General features: G+C 41.0%; 1 protein-coding gene across 1 annotated transcript in view; it reads left to right on the forward strand.

The window, feature by feature from the left end:
* Positions 1-499: 499 nt before the first annotated feature.
* Positions 500-21521, forward strand: part of ENO4 (enolase 4) — a 25448-nt gene continuing 4426 nt past the window's right edge. Inside the window, exons 1-10 of the mRNA XM_044431509.1 lie at positions 500-673; positions 4512-4640; positions 5799-5989; positions 8556-8689; positions 13291-13460; positions 14074-14205; positions 15697-15750; positions 16749-16808; positions 18696-18863; positions 19150-19275. Of these exons, the coding sequence (XP_044287444.1) occupies positions 500-673; positions 4512-4640; positions 5799-5989; positions 8556-8689; positions 13291-13460; positions 14074-14205; positions 15697-15750; positions 16749-16808; positions 18696-18863; positions 19150-19275 (1338 nt within the window). The remainder of the gene's footprint in view (positions 674-4511; positions 4641-5798; positions 5990-8555; positions 8690-13290; positions 13461-14073; positions 14206-15696; positions 15751-16748; positions 16809-18695; positions 18864-19149; positions 19276-21521) is intronic.

Below are 21521 nucleotides of genomic sequence, written 5' to 3' on the forward strand. Positions count from 1 at the left end.
CCCAAGAGAAAATGAGCTGAGACATTCAGAGTAATTCCTATGTCTCTTTGGACAGCTCCCAACGCCCTCCTGCCAGCCAGAGTTGGCACTGCAGGACAACGCTAGGATCGTGCATTAATCGTGCACTTTTTTTCTTAATGGTAAATGCGATATGTGTACTTCTTAAAAAGCCTAGTCCTTGTACTGTCCTTTCTGTGTCTGCTTGCTTCACACCTCGGATATTACTTGTGGAATGAGCGGTATCCCAAGCAAGCCCTCAAATCCCCACGTATACCTCCTCTCGTAAACTGCATCCTTGCAAAGTGTTGCAAAGACAGAATAAAAGTACTCCCCAGAGAGTGGAAGGAAAGCACAGGTTCCCAAGAAGAGGGCAGCGAGCGCTCCGCTGCCCCTTTGCAGGCGCTCCCTTCCCCGGACCCAGATCCCGCGAGAACCGGAGAGCTCCGGCGGAGGCGGTGCGCGTCCCCGTTTCCCCGCAACGGACGCCGCGCTCCTCGCCATGGCGCGCAGGGAGAGCTGCGCCGGGGATCAGCGCGAGCGGCGCCAGTGCGCCCACGTCGACCTCAAGCACCAGGCTGCAGAGTACTACCGGCTCAACGAGGTCCCGCAGCGCCTGGAGGAGGTGCTCAACGCCATGTTCTACCAGCGCCCCGCCGACTTCTACGGCTACCTGGTACGGGGCAGCCCTGCGTGCCTCCCCGCAGTGCACGCATGCGCCTTTGGGCCCACCCCTGGCGCGCCGGTGGGAGGAGCAGGCTGGGAATAAGGTGGGAGGGGCGAACCGGGTGCGCTTGCGGGAGAGAAAGAAATCCTGCTTTAGGCACGAGTATAGCTGATCGCGTGCACGATTCTTTGAACTAAGTTCCGCTGAGCTTAATGAGTGCCACAAAACCCAATCCTATACGCATCTATGCAGAAGTAAGTCGCATTGGCTGCACTTACTCCGTGGAAAGTCATATCAGCCTTGTGGCACCTCAGAGTACCGTCCTATGCTGTTTACGTAGGAAAAAAGACCTACGATTCCTAGCATGCTCCCGTTAGCACACCGGGGAGCCGTAAAATCCCGTGCATGTTTAACCAGTTTTTTTTTTTTTCCTGGCTAAATATGCACGGGATCGTTTCCTTAATGATTTACACTTTCATTATGGCAAATGCTTGGAAATATATGCCATAATAACCAGGTAACAGTCTTTAAGATGCCGAGAGCCTCACTGTTTGGTGGGAAACAGAACATTACACTGATCCCAACTGAAATTGAGCCGAGAGAGCGAGCGAGAGCGAGCGCGCTATGTAGGATAAACTTAAGGATGGAATGTAGCACCACGCTCTTTTGCAGCCAGTGGCCTTCTCAGTTGACAGGCAGTTAAGCTATAGGTGTATGAATAAGGACCTAGTAGAGAATAAACTAAGTGAATGAGATGCAAATGAAAGCTCTGGAGATACACTGTTCTGAGCATGTGGATGACACACAGCCTGAATTATGAAGAGCAAATTAAAAGAAGGTATAATTAAATAATCAGTTATTGGTGTGGGTGTGGAGCTTGGGAACTCCTTCCCAGAATGTTCTGCTTTTGTTATATCTCCAGGGCTCTAATATTCAGAAATGCTAGAATAAACATGCAGTAATATTCTACCCATTTAATTAAAAGAAGTAGACCAAAATGATATAAGCTTCTAGATTTGGAATTCTTACTTCACACACTCCAAAGTCTAGCTTTTCATTCAGGACTCTTGTGTGGGGGCTACAGTTGACTCAGTCCATTAGTTTCCTTCTGGGCTCTTTCCTTTTTCTTTAAAGCCATCACCACTTCTCTTCTTGGCCTCTATGATTTAACTCTCTTTATCACCTATGCCTCCTATTTCATTCTACCAGGTATGGTATGCAGAACATAGTTTTTTTCTGCTATTTTGCTGTCCCTGGCTCTTTGCCCTCGTCTTTCCTCTGCAAGAGAAAAAGTCTCTGCCCTTCCTACCTCACTTCCTCAGTGGTAGTGCCTGAGCAGTAAAGCAGCCCATGCCCACACAGACAAACGGAGAAGGATGCTCATATCACTGCATATACATGCACACACAGTGCTGCTGCTGGAGGCACTGCCACTGAATGTGGAGAGGACCTGCTCTGGTCAGGACAGCAGCAGTATTAAAACGGAGAGGACATCTGCCTTTCCAGCCTTCTAACGCATCCTCTCCTGCATCCTCCTGCTCCAGCTTTGCAATCCACACTAGGAATTGCAAGTTCAACATCTCACAGGTAAAAGTAGTTCTCATACTTTGTGAGCCCTGCCTCCTTTACACATTGCTGATGGCTGTTGTTTTATTATGCAGTACGGGGAAGCACTGATTGTGCTACATAAGCTGCCCTGAATTCTCAGATATGGAAGAGCTTCATATAGCTGCCCCTGACACTTGCACATGTATGTGAATTCATGCCCATCTAGCAATAAATCTGCTTCTGAATTTCCACTGGTAGTCTAATAGGCACTTGGTGCATTTAAATGGTCATCAAAACTTAATCTTCTTTAAATGATTTAATGAAGGAAACAGTATAAAGTGTCATGAAAGTGTAATGAAGCTACTTGCATTTTGTATTTTTTTGCCATGGCATTTTTGTGCCACTAGGTACCACTTCAACAAACTATTTTGCTAGATATCTGTAGAATTTTTATGGCCACTTACATTTTCAGGAAGTGTTTTCCCTGGAAACTCTTAGTATTTAGAAGGCTTCTCATCCTATACAGTATACATTTTACATGTAAATTATTCAGAATAAATTCATGAGATTAAACACCACAGAAGTGGGTGTAAGTTGGACTAGACGCAGTAAACTATTATATGTTCCAGTTTTTGTTCGATGAATCATTAAATGGAGATCTACAGTTAAAAGGCAGCGTCATCTAAGATGCACTGTTTGAGGAAGCAGAGTCTTTTTTAAAAAAAACAACCCTTATTAAAACATCATTTTTATCTTAGATTTCATCCCCATCCTAAACCAAGGGCTCAGGATGCATTTTGGCACTCATGAAAACATTTGAAGAGCAAAATAAATCCTCGAGTGCCTGACGGGGTTTGTGCTGATCCTTGTTTGGATTCCTCTTCTGCTGTTTCATAAGACTGGGGCTCCTCAGTGATTGAAGTTTCCGGTGGCATCTACAGGAAAGATGGATCAGAATGGTCATAGCTGAATCCTGCACCTTGCCCACTCCATCCCCTGCAAGTAACACTGCCCTCTGCCTCTGATGAAAGGCTTTCACATTCCTCCAGTGAGCACAGAGGCCCTGGGAAGCATTTCCAGGCTGATTCTTAATATCCTTTACTCTCTCCCCCGACAGAAAGAAGCCAGTGAAAAAGGGCATTGGGCTTTACCAGCCAGGTGCTTCACTGGAGGAGCTGGAATCCCAGATGGTCTCATGAGCCTGGCTATAAAGCCTGTTGGGGTCCCAGTAGCCATTGCCTGCCAGGCTATAGGAAAAAGTGAAGTCTCTACTCTACTCTCTCAGCTGGCACGGTTCTTTCCATGTTGGTGAGGTCCTGAAGATGGGAGGCCATCTTTGGAAGGCCATTCCAAGGGTGGGGAGGGGTGAGGTACCATCAGCTTCTGCCAAATCCAGGCATGAGGAGAGGAAAAACCATTTAGAAATCTGAAATTGGCTCAACATTGCTTTTGAGGCAGAGGAAGTGGCAAGGCATTTCTTACCTTTGTGCTTGATTCGATGCTTGTGACTTTCCAAATGTATAGGCTTGCACCCTAAGTTGCTGTAGGTGAGCGCTGGGGTAACTTCTCTTGATCCTGATCCTGAGCCTGATAACTTTACTGCAGGGTTTCTCTCCATGGTCCTGAATCTGAGCCCTGACAGTTGCAGTAGTTCTGTCTGAGGTTCTGAATCTACCCTTCCCAGATCTACTCCAGCCAGCCACTTTACTCCCTGCCCCTTCACTTGTCAACTAGCAGAGACAACAGAACAGGATGTGTTAGTTGAAATGGCAGGTGAGGAACCAGCGGAGTCAAGCCTGCTGGTACAATCCAGTTGAGAGTCTGTTGGCATTTGTGGCCGTATTTACCATAGATTTTTGAATACCATTGGAGTCTACTAACAGCATATTCCAGAATTATTACTAGTGGTTACCAGGAAGGCTGTGTCAGGTTATAAAAATGGGTTGAGGGCTTCGTTAATCAGTATGATCACAAGCCATTAGTACAATAACTGCTAAATAAATAAGAAGCCTGATAAAATTTCAGCCAAAGGTATATGGCATAGATGCCACCTTTTAGTCCTTTATCAATTATATTTATATCCATCTTTGTTCCTTCAAAGAATTCAAGGCAGCTTACACAATCCTCCTCCTCTTCTTCCTTCTCTCCATCTTATCCTCACAACAATCCTGTAAGGTAGGTTAGGCTGAGCCTGACCCAAAGTTGCCCATTGAACCTTGTTTATAGCACTGTTTATGAATGGCATAGAACTCTCTTTTTAAAGGTATGGAAACTAATTGAAATAATTGCTATCTTCAAGGCAAACTACTTCTCTGAACTCGCAAAACCACCTACGATAAGCAGATTAGTTGGGAAAAGGGTGCTGGATGGGACTGGTCATCCAATATTAGAAGTGGAAGTGTCTTGCTGGGTGAGAGACTCTGACAAGGTATGACCTGCAGTGTGCTTACTTCTGTATCTAAATGAGTGATGTCCAACTGGCAGAGTAGAGTGAGGAAGTCATCCTCAAGCTGTGAAAACCTCAAGTCAAATCCTGTTCATGGTTGGATCACTGGTGAAATTAAGAGGCAACTCTGGTCCAAACAAGGCTTGGCATTGTGAATGTGTTCAGTGTGTCTAGGTGTCCATTTCTTTTGATTATCAGCCAGTGGGGTGAGGGCTTCTGATCATGACTGGGACCCCAGTGCATGGATTGGGCCTTTGATACCCCTTTTGCTCTGGCTACTCACACTCTCACCCCTGATGAAAATTGCCATCTCCATTTGTGCCAATGGAAACAAGTAGCAGTTTAGGATGGAGAAAGATTTTCATCAATCACCTTAGCAGGGAAAGGGGAGTGTTACCCTATCTATGCTGATCTTGATTCTCCCCCCACCCTCCTGTGGCTGTTATTTAGGGTGAAGGACTCTAGACATGATAGTACATTTAATCATACATTTAATATCATGACTAGTTTGGCTATCATCTCTGTTGCCTGAACTCATTATTTTCTCTGGTAAAACAGCTCAAGTCTTGCCTGAGAATAAGATTGGTTCAGGTCAAATTGTATTCACTCCCTTTTGAAATTGGAAAGGTTATTGCCCCTATTTACTGTAGTAGTTATACAGAATTCTCCATTATGGTGGAGTGATTATGGAGGAAGTCTACAAGGGACCTTGGCTTTATCAGATGCTATAGTGCATACTTCCGGAAGAGCATTTGAAAATTTATTGAATGAAAATATTAAAGCTGGTCTACAGTTTTTGTATTATCTTTTGCCTATTGAAAAATATTTGGATGAGAATAAAGGGGAAAATAATACAATGTAATTTAGAATGTTCACATATGCATAACTGTTCACATTAACAAAGGAGTATATGGAGAAGACTCAAATAGAAAGCTGTGGATAAAAGAATTATATAGTTGTCTAAAAATTGATTAAATGTATAGCATTTATTGCATTTGTCTTTACAAGCTAAATATATAAATAAATAAACCCTCAAACTTGTATCAGTAATAAACAGGACTTCAGCAGGAAATAATTTCAATGTCATGTTTATTATGCGGGTTTTCAATAGTAAATATATCTTTAAATGCTATTCTGCAGAGGATTTGTTCCAGCATGATCTCTTCTCATGCTGAATTTCTTGAAAATGCATCACCAGAAACAGTAGATGCTGATGAAAAGGAAAGATATGAGTCAATAAATACAGCAATTGAATGGATAAGTGAATCATTGAATGAAATGCTCAGAGGCCTTCAACCTACTGACCAACATAATGTTGATAAGCTATTAGGGTAGGTCTCACATTTTATTATGTTTATTATCCAGTATGCTTTAAAAAAATGTTACAATTTCAACACTTGTATGATTTAGTCACCAGCACATTGAAGAATTTTAGATGGCTGCGCTCAGACAGCTGTTTTTTTATTAATAGTATTTAGCTAATGTATCTGTTTCCTGGCCAGCAAATCCTGTTAGTCAGGGGTACAGTTCAGTAATGGTGAGATAAAAAATGTGAAACGAACTAGTGGCATAGATGCCAAAAAGGAAGAAGGGAGGTAGACAGAAATGTGGGTAGCTACACTGAAGTAGATTTATTTATTTATTGGATGTACACTTTTTTTTACAATGGACTCAAAGCATATTACATAATTCTCCTGCTACTCTCAGTCTTATCTCCACAAGAACAACCCTGTGAGGTAGGCTCGGCTGAGGGTCTTTGACTTATTCAAAGTTACCCAGTTGGGTCCATGGCTAAGCAAGGACTAGAAACCGGATCCCCTGAGTCCCAGTCCCACACTTTTAACTCCTATATTACCCTGGCTCTCAAGAATTAATACTAAAGAAATAAGTGCATTATGCATTACATTGCAGCAGCAAAATTGAGACTACTCACAGACTTTGAGCAACACAGGTCCAAGCTAGGTTCGAAACCACTGATTGTACAGAGCTTCCTGTTTTAAAGTTGGAACTAGATTTGATTATAAGTCGTCTGTAGTTCTGCATAGGCTGATAAACCGGTGCTAAAGCCAATCTTGCCCATGGAATATCTAACCTAGAGTATCTCTGTACCATCTTTTACATTTCAACTTCACTATGGTACATTTGAAGTATGAAAGGGTTAATTACAAGAAACCAGTTCCTGCAAATGATCAGTTATGGAAATGAAATGGATCTACCCCTCATGTCTGTTTATTCATATGTATATGCATGGTTTGTGTGGTTTTGTGGGCCAGCATTCACAGTTTGGGAACTTGTACTAATTCACATTAACTAATACATTTACAATATTTGTGCAAATGCAAATTACGCATAGCACAAGTAGAATGAAATTCTGATAAGAAAAACTGATTCCATAAAGGAGCAGACAGCAGAACGAAAGAAACTTAACAATCCATGAAAGACAAAATCTGCACCTTCCTATGTAGGAAAGTCCATCTGGAACAGGAGCGTACATCTGGTGTCATTCTTATCTACCTCCCTTGCTTTCTTGGAATTCTTCCTAAGGGCAGTTGATGGTAAATTATCCTCAGTCCAGCCTGAGTAAGCCCTGTAGTCTTCTTTGCCTGCCTCTCATAATTTCTTTTTTTACTACTTGAAAAGGGAAGAATTTTCAGCTACAATTGTGGCTGAACCCAGTTCTGATCAAACAGAATCACAGTTGTATGCTCTGTAAGGGCCCATCCAATATGGTAGTGTGGTGGTGGCATTTTGGACCCTCTGAAGTGTCTGGCCTGCCTTTTTATTTTTATTTTTTGCTTAAGCAATGTTTAGAACTTGCTTCACCTGGCATCATTCCAGAGATACTTGGAACAGAAATAGAACAACCATCTCTTTTCCAAATGAAATAAACAGCATAATGATGTGCTAGCAGCAGTCCTCAAATTTTTCCATCAGGGGGCCAGTTGAAGGCTGCCAGTGCTGGGCGCGGGCCGGAAAGGTGGTGCCGGTGGTGGGCGCAGGCCGGCACAGGGCAGGGGCGGCGTGTGCAGGCATGAGGCAAGGTGAGACAAGGTGAGGCGGCAGCTTACTTGCTTGGAGATAGCTTTCTCCAAGCAAGAAACCGCTGCCTCCCTGTGCGCGGGGTGAGGTGGGTGGTGACGGGTGCATGTGTGGGTGCAGGCGCGCATGCAGCAGGTCCAAATGGGCATGGTGGGCCAGATAAATGGGCATGGTGGGCTGGATCTGGTCCCCGGGCCGTAGTTTGAGGACCCCTGATGTGCTAGTTTAACTTTCAGATGGTGGTAAACATGCAACAGACATGTAGATATGATGGAATAAACATTTATAGAAGGAACAGTAAAATCACAGAGTGGTCCTATCGCCCCTAGGCATCATACCAAGGAGGCATGGGATTCTTTGGATTCTCCCTTCCAAGGTCAGGAACAGTGCTTCAGTGGGCACAGCCATCTGTGGTTGGAAAGCAACACTGGAGAGCGGTATGAGGGGAGAATTTTAATAGGTGAGGAGACTGGGGAGGTCAGGATATGGGTGAAAAATATTGCTTCCCCACTACATTGGATGATTAGAAGTCTGTGAATTCAGGCGCTTTCATTGACCAACCATACAGTCAATAAGACTGCACCGTAATATATCATTCCACAGTAGTCTTTCGCGTATTTTATTCATTTTAATAGCACTTTTGGCCCTACTATTAGCCCCCAAATTCGTTCACATAGACAGGGAATGCTGCAAATAACCAAAGTTAAAATTAAGCCTGAAAATCAAAAGGGGGCAAAAATAAAACATTATATTCCATAGTTCTTATAAGTCAAGAAGCTTGCCATCTGTGTTTTTCTATAGTTTGCGTTTATAATGTTCTTAAGCATTGAATGGTTGTGCCATTTACTTTTATCACAGGGAATATTTTGCAAACAAAGCACAAGAAGACAAAGAAAGAAGGGAAGAAAAAGAGAAAGAAATCCAGGAAGTAGTGCTTCCTGTTGCTCCACCTGCTCCAGCTCCAACTGGGAAAAAGAAATCAAACAAACCAGGTTATGGAATGGAATTAATATCAACAAAGGCAGAATCAGTTTCCTAAAAGGGATTCTGTCATGGTATTCTGCATTTTCTTTTTTTAGAGAGACATGCTTTGTCAGTCCAAAGCGTACTTGTGCTAGACTCAGCCCAGGAAACCCCACTTAATCCAGTTGGTGTGCCATGATTTTTCTTCAGCTTTCAGCATGCAGGGTCCTCCACATCATACTGTAAAGTGGGCCCAAGAAAAGCCAAGGCAGCTGGAGACAAAAGTCATCCAATGGGCCTCCCATCCACAGTCAAAAAAAGATTGGGAAACACTGCATTAAATGGGCTTCAATGCCAGCTCCCCTTTCTTGTCTTGATGTGATGTGTACATCAAACAAGATCCTCATGCCACACTCTACATTCTGACTCATGAACACACATCCTTTCACCTTGTACTGATTTAGTTTGTTTTACTATGAATAAAATTAATAGAAGAGCCCAGCTGCTGTTGTCAGGCTTTCGGTGTCTCGCCGAAGCATTCACTGCCCCCCTTTGACTTTTCCACATGTTGTGTTACAACCTAGAACTAAAATGCATTTTATTGGCATTGTTACCTCTTCATGCACACGAGTTACTCAACACGGTGAGGATGCAAAATATTTGTATCTCGGAAAAAAGTTACATAAAGAAAAACAAACTGGCATTGTTGGTTGCCTAACTATTCAACTCCTTCGTTATTACATGCCTAATTAAGCTCTGTAAGCAGCTGCATCAAATTGGCCTGTACAGTGCCAGTGCTACAGGATCTCAGGTTAAATACACATTTTTCTGGATGGCCTCAGACTTTGTTGGACAGCATGTCTAAACTAACAGCAGCATGAAGACTAAGAAGCTATCAGAACAACCCTGAGATAAAGTTGTGTGGAAACACCAGTTGGAGGAGGAGGGGTTATTAAAAAAAGAGTGAACATGCCCCCAGAGTAGCATTACTATAAATCGAATTTTTAAAAAATCATTCAGCGGTGACTCTTCCTAGAGAAGACCACCCACAAAACTGTGTGACTGGAGAAGGAGAGCATTTATCAGCGAAGCAACCCAGAAGCCAGAGGAGCGGGAAGGATCCACACCTCTCTGGACAAAACTGTCCAAGCAACAGTTTATGGAATAGTGTCAAGACAAAAAGCTATTGTTAAAGCAAATACCTCTCAAAGACTATTTGGAATTTGCAAAGTACACATGTGAGTCACAGCAAACATGGAAAAAAAGCTCTCTGCTCTGTGGAGTGCAGAGCGGGACGTTTTGTCCTTGCTGCAAGGTACTGTTATGTGATGCCAAGCCAAGCCAACAGTGTTCATTGTCTTGAGAACATCCTTCCCATGGTGAAGCATAGTGGTGGTGAGACCACATGGCAGGAATGCTTTTTCTTGGCAGGGGCTGAGAAACTGGTCATGACTGAGGGCAAGATGGATGGAGCCAAATGGAAAGATCGTTTCCAGCCTGCAAGGGTTGTGGCACTGGGGTGGAGGGTCACTTGCCAGCAGGCAGTGTGCCTAAACACACAGTCAAAGTAACCCTGGAGTGGTACTTAAATAAGAATCTGGTGGTCTTAGAATGGTCCAGATTGAGAATCTGTGGCAAGGCTTGAAAGTTGCTGTCCATCAATGCTCACTATCCAGTCTGACAGAATTTTAGCAAGTTTTGCAAGAAGGACAAAGCAAATACTGCAGGATCCAAATGTTAAAACATTGCAGAGGCTTACCCAAGAAGACTTAGAGGTCTAACTGCTGCCAGATATGCATATACCAAGTCTTAACTCAGGGGATGAATAATTATGTAACCAATAAGTGCCAGTTTGTTTTTGTTTACTTAACTTCTGTGCCACAATAAATTTAATTTGCACCTTCACAGTGTTGAGAAACGTACGTGAATCAAATGGTAGCAATGTCAGTTAAATCTATTTCAATTCTAGCTTGTAACACAACAAAATGTGGAAACATCAAGGCAGAATGAATACATGTGCAAGGCCCTGTCTGTGGGTTTGGTCAAATTTGGCTTTAGCCTGGCTTGCTACTTCCCAATCAGGATCTTTCACGTGCAAATCATGGGAGTCTTTTTAGTGCAAATGGCTGAAGAACTGTTTCCATTATCCCAAGTTGCATATTAAGAAATGTCTTAAGAGCTGTTGTTATTGCTAGCATTTTGCACAGTTATTGTGACCAGTGCTGTCATCAAGTAAATATGTATTTATTTATTTAGATTTTTATCTCACCCCATATAGCCATAAGGCTCCCTGGGTGGGCTACAAATTTAAGAAATAGACTATAAAATAGAATTGAAAATAACAATAGAGGAATGTAAGTGTTTTATGGACATGTACTCTCTAACATTTCATGTCTACAGTTGTCACAGAGAAAGAGATCAGGGACAGTTATAATAGAACTGGAAGTGATACACGTGCATCCTTGATTTTGAGGTTTTGTTAGTGTGAAGTGAAGAACAGGATCTCTCATTTGCTTGCCAGGTTCCAGCTTCCTCTTCCAAGTTCTCATTTTGTATCTTTGAACTGTGTCAGAGACACAGGTCTCTCTTCATTGCCCGCCAACCAGCCACCCCAGCATGCATCACTCTCCTCTCAATTTCTTCCCTGAAAGGTGTTGCATGCGAATTCCTAGCAAGTGCACCTGACTTCAGAGACAGAGTTTCAGCCAGGCAGCACTTCCTGCAACATCCATATGTTGAGGACAAAAAGGGAGGTCCTTCTTGTTGCAGGACCCTTGTTCTTTGGCCATCAGGAAAAATTTATATTCTTCACATGTGACCACCCTCTATGACATGCCTGTTATGGTCACAGGATCAGGCTGAAACACTAACTCTAAAGACAACTATGCTGTAGAAAGCAAAGGAGGAGGAATTCAAATAGCTTTAGAATCACTTTGTTTGTGCTTCTAGTACCATGGCTATCTTCAGAGATAATGCTTTATTCCAGGAGGCACCTGCTGGAATCAGCCTTGATTCTAATAATGAAGTTCATTGGATAGCTATTCAAGGTTGCTACCCATACAAGCCATCGCAGATTTCACTTACAAGCTACCTGACTATCAGCTTCACCAGCATCTCTACATGTAATTGTTAGCATTGGAGTTTTACAGAGCAATCTTAAATGTGGCAAAGGAGCAAACCAATGGATCTGCCATCTCATCCCCAGCTTTATTGGCTTGCATTGGATGGGGCAAAATATGTGCCTATGTGTTGACTTCCTTGGGCCTTTGAATCCATGCATTTCCAATTTCTCCCCCATTGCTGGCAATGTAGAGAGTGAGAGTTAGCCATGGCAGCTCCAGGACTGTTCTGAATGGCAGAATTGGTTTGAGCAGAGGAGTGGATCAGCTTTGAATTCTATGAATTCAAAGCCAGCTCCTGCCCACACAAATGTACCCCTCCATTTCAGTACATTTTGCTGGCAGGAAGCCTTCAGGTTGCAGCTGTCTACCTGGGCACAGTGTGGGCCCCTGTAGTGTAAGGGCACTAATATATCATCCTCACCTAGCCACCAACATGCAAGAGTTAGGATTGTGCTCTTGCTGAATATAAAACAAACATCTTAAAAGAATCAAATAGTAATTAGGTTTTTAGCAAACTAGATAAAGCCAAAAAGAGATTTTTACCCTACAAGAGAACATCTTGTCTCTTAATAGAGAATTAAATTGATTTCTTGAAACCTATGGATCTATGCACCTATCCCATTTAAACTCTGTCGCTTCATGCTCGACACATCATCCACCTTTTTCCTTAGCTATGCATGCTGGCTGCAAGGAAGATCAAATCCGTGATGTGCTTCAGACTAAAGACTTCTTTAATTGTCTCTCTGCATAGAACCCCATACACTTGAGGGCATTTATGTTCTGCTGTTCAAAAGGACTACTCAGTGCTTGGATTAAGTGGGAGATTTTTCAAAGGTGCTCAGCACCCACAAGTGCTATTGAATTTTCAAAAGATGTTAGCTCCTATTTGGGAATCAAAGTAAACCATTGGATGGGAAAGGTTTGAGGACATGAATGTTACAGTGGGAGTTGATGGTTGCTATGTTCTATGCCACAAAAATCTAGCTGTTATTAAGGTAGCTAAGTGGGAGCTGAGTAATTTTCAAAATGTGCCTTGAATTCTGAGTTACGTTCATGTAAAACATTTTTGGAAAGTCTAGATCTAAGGAAGATGAATGACATAATGATAAATTTGGAAAAGAAAAAGAAGGGTTGTATCCAGGAATGAAACAAACCGTCAGTACTAAGGTTTTGTATCAGATTATTACATCCTGGAATAGAAGTAGTGAAAGCTGAAATTATAGAGAGTAAGTGTTAGAAAGTTACTTGAAGAAAGTGGTTAAGTACACAAATTAGGACGCAATCCTCTTTTTGACTCAATATAATAGCTATAGAATAGGGAACTTGATTATTCCTTTCTTCATTTTCTTGGATTTACAGGCTTAGTTCCCCAACTCTCATGCTGGCTGGGGGAATGTGGGAGTTGTAGTCAAACTCATTGGAAGATACTAGGGTAGTATTCAGTGTACTTTCTGTAATGTTGTTAACATTCTTAGAAAACTATTCAAACATTTCCCCCCTCTTCTCAGGGAAGAAGGCTTCTGTGCTAGAGAAGCCCATCTCACCGGCAGAACCCACTGAGCCTGTCGTGATGGGTAGCATGGCCATTGGATGCCTATCACTTGCTGTTGCGAAGACTGCTGCAACTATTTGCAATGCATGTTTGTACTTACATATTGCTTTGCTGAAACACAATCAGGTATTTACCAGGGGTTTGGTATTTTGCTCAAGTTGTTGCAGAACTGCCAGGAAAATGGGTAGATTGGTGATCTGTGGAACCTGTTACTTAATGTTGGTGGGATTTTGATCAAATTTTGACCAAATTCTAGTTCAAGTGTTAAGCAAAATTGACTTCAGTCTGTCCTCTGATTTTCTACTGCAAGCATCATGGGGCTGGCCATAAGGATCCAGAATAATATGTAATTGTTAGAACTAGAACCGAATATCTTGTGCACTGTTGCACTCATGTATGCTATCTATTCATTGGAAGCAAGTGTTTTCATAGCATGGCAAGAGTATCTCAGGAGTGCCTTTGTAGTTTTAATCTTAAGATCCTTCAGGTGCTGCCCTATGCAGACCTAACTTAACAGTGTAACTGTCTAGAAAGCTATGTGAAGCAACCAAGCATTTTTTTGCACCAACTGTAGCTATGGATGGTGTATAGTGTTTCATTGCAAATAAAATAACCCTCTTTTCTGAACAAGATGATGGATAAGGCCAGTCACAATAGTTTGTAAAATTTCAATGAAAGAATGAGGCTTTCATTTATAGAGTGAGCGCTAAAGATACTACAAAAGTCTTTTCCATTTTAGGAATTGCCTAAAGAGCTGGCTATGCCATTGCCGATGATAACCATTTTGAGCTGTGGAAAATCGTCACCTGGAAAGCTGAATTTAATGAAAGAAGTGATGCTCATCCCTCCAACCTGGCTAACTGTTAAACAAGTACTGAATGCTACTGCTTTTAACTTTACTGTAACATGCATCAAAAAGTGCTCAGCTATAGTATAACTAGCATGTAAGAAGTGAATGTTATCTAGGACATAATCCTGTGTCCAGTTCTGTGTGCTCACACCTGTCAATGTTCAATTGCAGAAAGTATGGGCAACTGGGTGAAGGATCGCTTCCTTAAACATAAGAAGACAGTACTAGTTTTTGTACAGGTTCAGTAGAGAAAATACCATGAATATGGGAGTACACAGTTAATCATGGTGCTTTTAATAGAGCTCCTCTTCATTTCTTTGGGATTTACATCTGGGAAGTTCCCACTGGATCATGTTCCTTGTGACTAGGGAAAGCTAGTAATGACAATTGAAGTATTTAGTAGAGTTCTGTGCTACAGTAGGAATTTTATTTACATGAAATGGGAGTTCAATGCTCAGAGGCAATGAACATTATTCAGTACAGGGCCCCTTTTGCATGATCCCTGGCTTAGAATTTACAAGGCGCATGCTAACAGATGCCGTCTGATTCTGCCTATTGCTAGTGGCTCAACAAGCCACAGACCTTCCATCAGTGGATTGTTTAGCTTGATGTGCAAACCCTGCAAGGTGCTGTCTGAACCGGAGCACTGAGTCCTTCTACTGAAAGATCATAAAGCCATTGTCTGCAAACACAGTGCGTACAGCTAGCTTTGGTAGATGAGTAGGTTTCTCAGTCACCCTTCCAGACAAATGTTGTTTAGTCCCTCCATCTCAGCTGAAAGATATGTGATGATACACACTGGTGCTGGTGCCCAAAGAGCATATTGAAGAAATGAAACTAGGTAGAAAACAGGTAGGTAGGTAGAAAACAGATTTAATTAGTCCCGGTCACCTTCTTGGCAGCCAGGAGTGAACTGATGTGGCCTCCCCTGTATTGAGCATATGACTGCTGCTCAAGCAGCTCCGAATATTAGTGGCAAGAGTATGCTGCAAATGTAATTATAATATTCTGTTTATCCTATGCAAAACCAACACACAGACGAAGGTAAGAGCAACGCCATTTTTTCTAGGAGGTGGTCCTTGAGCAACATACTTCATTAAAGTAATACTAATTCAGAGCTCAGAAGGCTTCTTAACAGTGCTGGAACAATGCATTGTAAGCCACCTAGGAAGGCCTTAGCAATTATAGGCGGCCTATAAATGCATGCATGTAAATAAATAAATACAATGCGGTTATCTGCTCAACAGTCTTTGTTTCGCTTCTGTCCATGTTCCCAGTGCCTGTTCTCTCACTCCTTCCAGCCTGCTAATACTTTAATTTATCTGCATAGGCTTAACTCAACATCTTACAAACAGTTGTTATTCTGTGGCTCTTTTCATGCCATTAATGGTAGTGGTAGTTGTCGTCGTAGAAGTAGTAATAAATATCTGCATTTAAAGCATGCCTGGGGCTTTAAGAAAAGTCAAATGTTTTTAAAATGTTAATAATTCTGTGGGATTTTTTATTTTTCAGGCTGTAGAAAGATGTATGGATATTCAGAAGCAAATAATGAAGTTGACAGAAGTAGTGGTAATAGAAGACTATTTATATTAATCTATTTGTGATTTCAGGAATTAGCACCAGTGCTTATGTAAAATCACAATCCTGTGCCTGTTTAGACATAAAAAGGACAACAATTCTCAACATCCCCCCCACAACCAGCATGTCTTTTATAATTTATAACTTTGCTGTCCATTCCATTTGTTCAAATTAATGTTTACTCCCTTGGAATCCTCTCTAGTCTGGAAATAAGAGTGATTGCTTAAAAGTAGAATGGCTTGTTCTACAGAATTCTGCCAAATGTAACTTGCAAAACTCAGGGTGCAAGCTTCTAAAGCCTGCATCTAAAGACCCATGGGACTAGTGACACCCACCTGAAGGGCCTTGTGTTTCTCAAAAAGCAAGCCTGCCATAGAGCAAGGGCAGTTTCTAAGTAGCTTGTGATATGCATATATGCAACTAGATTTATGTGACTCTTTTTATATTCAAAACTTATGAGATAATTTGATATCCAGAAATGATAGCATTAAAATCCTTAATAGTGCAATCCTATGCAGATTTAGACAGAAAGTTGTCCTATGCTGCTGAATGGGGAATTGTAGGATTTTTTTGCTGTTGAAGAATGCATAGGATCAGACTCAATGTCAAGTCCACCGGACAAAAGTCATGCAATGTTAGCTGAACTGTTTTGTACTATTATTATGGGCTTGCTTGCAACACTGCTTTGCTAGTGCAAATTTGTACTGATGCTAGAGAAATAGAATCAGTAACTCACAGGATGTATTAATTCTGTACCTCATTTTCTTTGCTAGGAATAGGGTGTTCCAAATTGATGTTATTCATAGAGTGGAGCTGAATATTTGCTGCCTGTTGGCAATATGACAAAGCAAACTTTTGTTTGTAAATTTTCCCCTCTTATCTTATGCAGCATCCTCAACATTGTTCATTAATATATGGTGAATATTTTGTTAATATTCATCTAACTATTCATCTTTTTAATATTTTTTAAAATATCATTGCTACAGCCTAGTAGTGTGGGAGATGGCAAGAAATCTGCTTCACGAGATGCTGGGAAAAAAGCTCCGGTAAGGAGACAAATAATGCAGTTACATATGACATGGTAATTAAACCCATAATGTTTTAGGTTTGTTAGCAAAGTGATATAATGGTCCATCATGTATCAACAGTTAAATACCATAGTTTTTCTGTAAGAGATTTGTGATGCTACAGAAAAATGTATTCCCTTTATATGTTTCAAATAAATGCTATTTATTTACTGCTTCTCATAAATACATTATAACTTATGATAAAATTAGAATAAGCTATTAAAATGGTAAGAATGCAAAACAATTAGCAAAAATTCAAGAACAACCTGACACACACACCCCCTAGCCGTAACAACAACAACAGAGAGTGCAATGGATTGTTTCATAAGGTTTTCAAACACATGCCATGTCTTAGTGGTATCATTAGTAGAATTCAGGACTGCTTTCTGGCAAGCAGCCTTGCCAAGACAATGTTGTCTGCTGTTAAGATGCCAGGTCTTCATACTGCCACCATTCTGAAGGTATAGGAATCAGAAGAGAGTTTACAAGCTACTTGGCTTCTTAATAGTGGACCTTCTAATATTAATGTCACTCTCATAAAGGTGGCAGCACTGTGATCATACTAGTCTGGTCTTGATTTTCTTCTCTTGTCAGTTGCCCATAGCTTAGCTTGGGATGGACTTGACAAAGCCAAAGAAGTTAGTACACCAAAAGTGAGGTTATCTGCTTGGGATTATATCCCCTTGACAATACTCTCCTTGGCAAGGTGATTCTCTGGCTTTTAAGTGCAGACTTTTCTCAATGCCCTTAATGTCCCTGACTTTCCTGCAACATCAGAAAGGGGAGTTACTTCTGCAGTTACTGTGCTTCCCTGGAAATTTGTGGAGATGGGGCAGATGTAACTATTGTTGGTGCAAGCCTTTCATTTGCCACATCCTGTTCAGGCACCCTTTAAGGGTCTTTCCAAAATCTTGATAGAAATGCTAGAAATTTTGTAGACTAGGGGTAGGGACATGTCTGCACATTTAATGCTTGGGAAATAAATGGAGGGGAAATGTGTGCAGTAATGGAACAGTTGGTGTAAATGTACACATTTTCTCTTTGTTTCCCAGCCCTTACATTTGAGTACACTTCCCAGGTTGCCCCACACATGATTATGCAAATACTACCAACAGGATTGTTTTTAAACCCAAACGGGTGGCAGAAGGGCCACCAACAGTACACTGAGCCCTGCAATGGATCCCCATTCACTTGATCCCATTCAGGGTTTTGTTTCGAATAGCCAAGTAACTACAGTAACTACTTCAAAAGGGAGCTACATAAAGATGTGGAGAGTTAATGTCTCCCCATTCTAGACTAGCTATAGTCTTGAGGAAAGTGGAGGACACTGAAAACTGTCCATTCAGTGTTTATGGTCAAGAGAATTACGTTGTCTAGTGAGATATTGTCCTCTCCCCAGTTTTTGGTACACCTGCTTACCCCCATTTCCAGTGCTTCTTAGTTTTCTTGTATGCTCCCTGCTAGGGCTCCCTTTGACAGCTGAAACATACAAGGAAATTGACTAGTCATACTATATATATTGCAGAGCTGCAATAATAACAAATGTATGTGAATAATTTTCAGGGACAAAAAAACTGGTAGTGAATATGTGACAATTATTCCAGGTAAGCCATCAGTGGAGGTCAGTCACATTGAGTAAACAACATCTAAGTGAAATATTAAAAGGTAATCTTGTTGCAAAGGATAAAATGGCTATCCAAGGAATAAACATCCTATCTGGCAGGCTCATAGCATGATATAGTGACCATATAATATTTGAGATTACTAATGTCAGAGTAGTGGGAGAGGGTTATGCAGAGAACAGCATAACTCTTCTTGTATCTGATCACATGTAAATCAGTGGAAATGTTTTTTATTTATTTGCAGCCTCCAGTTTTTAAAAAGATGTCTCACTTAGGCTGTCTGGTGATAGGGAGCGAAAGTCTAGAGCAGCCTTTGACCTTGATCCAATCGGCTTGTGCAAATGTTTCCTTGGAACTAGGAATAGACATGTATTTGGGAATAAATTGTGCTGCTCATGAACTAATGGACTATGTAAGTTTCATTTTCAAGTATCTTAATTTTGAAAATTCTTTGTCCTCAGGAGCTCTTCTTCCCAGTAGAAGTATGTCAGAGGGGTGTGCATTGTAAAGGGAAGAAGAGTACGTGAGAAAACTGCTTCATTCTCTTAAAAAGCTAGTTGCTTCTTTTGTGGTACCTCATTGTATTTAATGACTCTTCTTGACTCCTGTTCTTACCTATTAAAAAGAAAACTGGGTAACTTCAAATTTGATTTACCTTTCTAATTTATTTTATTTTATTTTATTTTATTTTATTTTAGAATAAGGGAAAATATGAAGTGCTGCTTGGAACACAAAAGACTGCAGATGAAATGGTGGAAATGTATGTGGACCTGATTAATAAATTTCCTTCCATTATTACATTAATAGATCCATTGAGGAAAGAGGTAGGAGTTAAAAAAAATGTTTTTGCTACAATTGCAGGGCAGGAGCTGTAAGGAAGGAAACATGTAGAAGGTCTTTTAAGCTTGGGAACTAGTACATTTTAAATAAAAGGACAGATTAAACAAAATCCAATTGAAATCCATTGGTTAGGCAAACAAAATCCCTACAATTCCCAGCATTCATAAATCTGACCATTTGTAGGACTTCTTTTTGTTGAAACATGAACCCCTCTTCCAACTTAAATCCTATGGAAATCAATGTGATGAAACCTTAGTAACTTAATTTCCACTGGTTTCAATTAAAACTTAAATATATGTTGCTTTAGCCCTTCACAGCCTGTTTCTAGAAGTTCTACTGACATTGTATGGAAGTCTCAGTATCTGCTGCAGTATTTGGTTTTTTGATGATCTTACTGTGCTTTATTGTCTGAGTATTTTATATTGTTTCAACTGTAATTGACAGTTGTGCTTTGCTGGGAGCTGCCTTGAAAGGATTTGTAACCTGAAGATGGAAGATGATAAGAAATACATTAAGGCTAAAATCCTATTCTGAGACGCAACCCCACTCAACTCAATGAGACTTACTTCTTAGGGGGAAATAAAATTTAGCGGCACTAAAGTTGCATGAATTTCAGAACTTAAATGCTGTGCAGATATCAGAACAGAATTATAACAGTTTGGAACTGGCACAAATCCATGTTATGCTTGACCACTTCACTTTGCTTCACCAGACTTACCACGTAATATGCATTTTATAGATATATGCTTCCATGCAGAAATTTTCCAACTTAATGATTATTTGACCAGTTTGCAAGATCAGAATTTCTTAAACATTGGAGCATTCTGGGTCCCATTTACCTGATTATCCACTGACCACAAACCCAAGAGGAATGGCTTGTGAAGAGCTGGGGGCTCTTAAATGACTCATGGAAAGCCATAGGGTTGTTTGAGGAATGCTTAGGCCATGGTGATTGTGTGAATCATCTCTATTGGTATGCAAATTAAGAAAAAATCTTTTCCTGGTTTTTACATAATTAAGAAAATAGATTCAGTATATTTTAGACTTTGAAAAATAAAGATATATGGGATGGCTGAATTCATTGCCTGTATCTGTTGCATATTAGCAACAGAATAAAACAGAGGAAAACATGAGGAATCAAATATGGTTAAAATTTTGAAGAATAACTGTATCCATATTTCAGTGTCTTTGTATAAGAATGAGCTGCTGAAAAATAATTTGCACATTTTTTGTGCATAAAATGAAATCAGAACCATGAAGTGTGCCTGTGTGTAATGCATATTTTAGGCATTATATTATATTAATATCCCACCTTTTTTCCTGCATGGAAGCCAAGACAGCTTACATAATTCTCCCATCCATTTTATTCTCACAACAATCTTGTGAGGTAGGCTAGGCCTAGCATCAGTGAGTGCCCAAAGTTGCCCAGAAAGCTTTAGGGTTGAGTGGATACTAAAACCCAGATCGTTCAGGTCCCCACTTCACTGCAAAACTTCACCACAATGGCTTTGTGAGCCAAAATCTGAATCCTGAAATGTGTTCAGGATGCTACAGTACTGAATTATTGGTGCATTATTTTACCAGTCGTTCTGTTATTGCACATTGGTTTAGAGGCAAACAAGGACAACTGAAAAGCTTGATGATACCTGCTTGCTTGGAGAATTGCTAGGTTTTTGTACTTTTGTATGTGTTGTCAAGGCATTATCAGCCTTGGATGACTCAGTGTTTGACTATCCTCCAGAATATCCTGTCTTTGGCAGCCCTGTTCAGCGCTTTAAACTCAAGGCTGTGGCTTGGAATTGATTCATCTCATAGTTGGTCTTCTTCTTCTTCCTCTGCGTTCAATTATCCACAGCATTCTTGTCTGCTCCGATTAGTCTTGCTTTCTCATGTGGGAAACAGCTTCAGTGTCATCTTTTATTTTATTTATTTACTTTTGGCTTCCAGGGATAGTTCTCGATTGATTTGATTATTTCATCTAGGACCCACTTGTTCATCTTCTGTCAGTTCAGGGTATTTGCAAAACTCCTCAGCATCATGTTTTGGACACATCAGTTTTCTTCCTGTCAGCTTTCTTCACTGTCCAGATTTCACACCCATATGTAGTTGGGAATACAATAGTTTTGAGAAAGGGGTATGAGTGATGAAGGGGGAACAGTGTGTGTGGGCTTAAAGTCAGGTGGGAAAGAAGGAAGCAAGGAAGAAGCCGACACGTTTGAATTTGGGGTGA

This window comes from Varanus komodoensis, unplaced genomic scaffold (assembly GCF_004798865.1).
Source record: "Varanus komodoensis strain SLA01 unplaced genomic scaffold, ASM479886v1 scaffold1, whole genome shotgun sequence".
NCBI classification, from domain to species: Eukaryota; Metazoa; Chordata; class Lepidosauria; order Squamata; family Varanidae; genus Varanus; species Varanus komodoensis.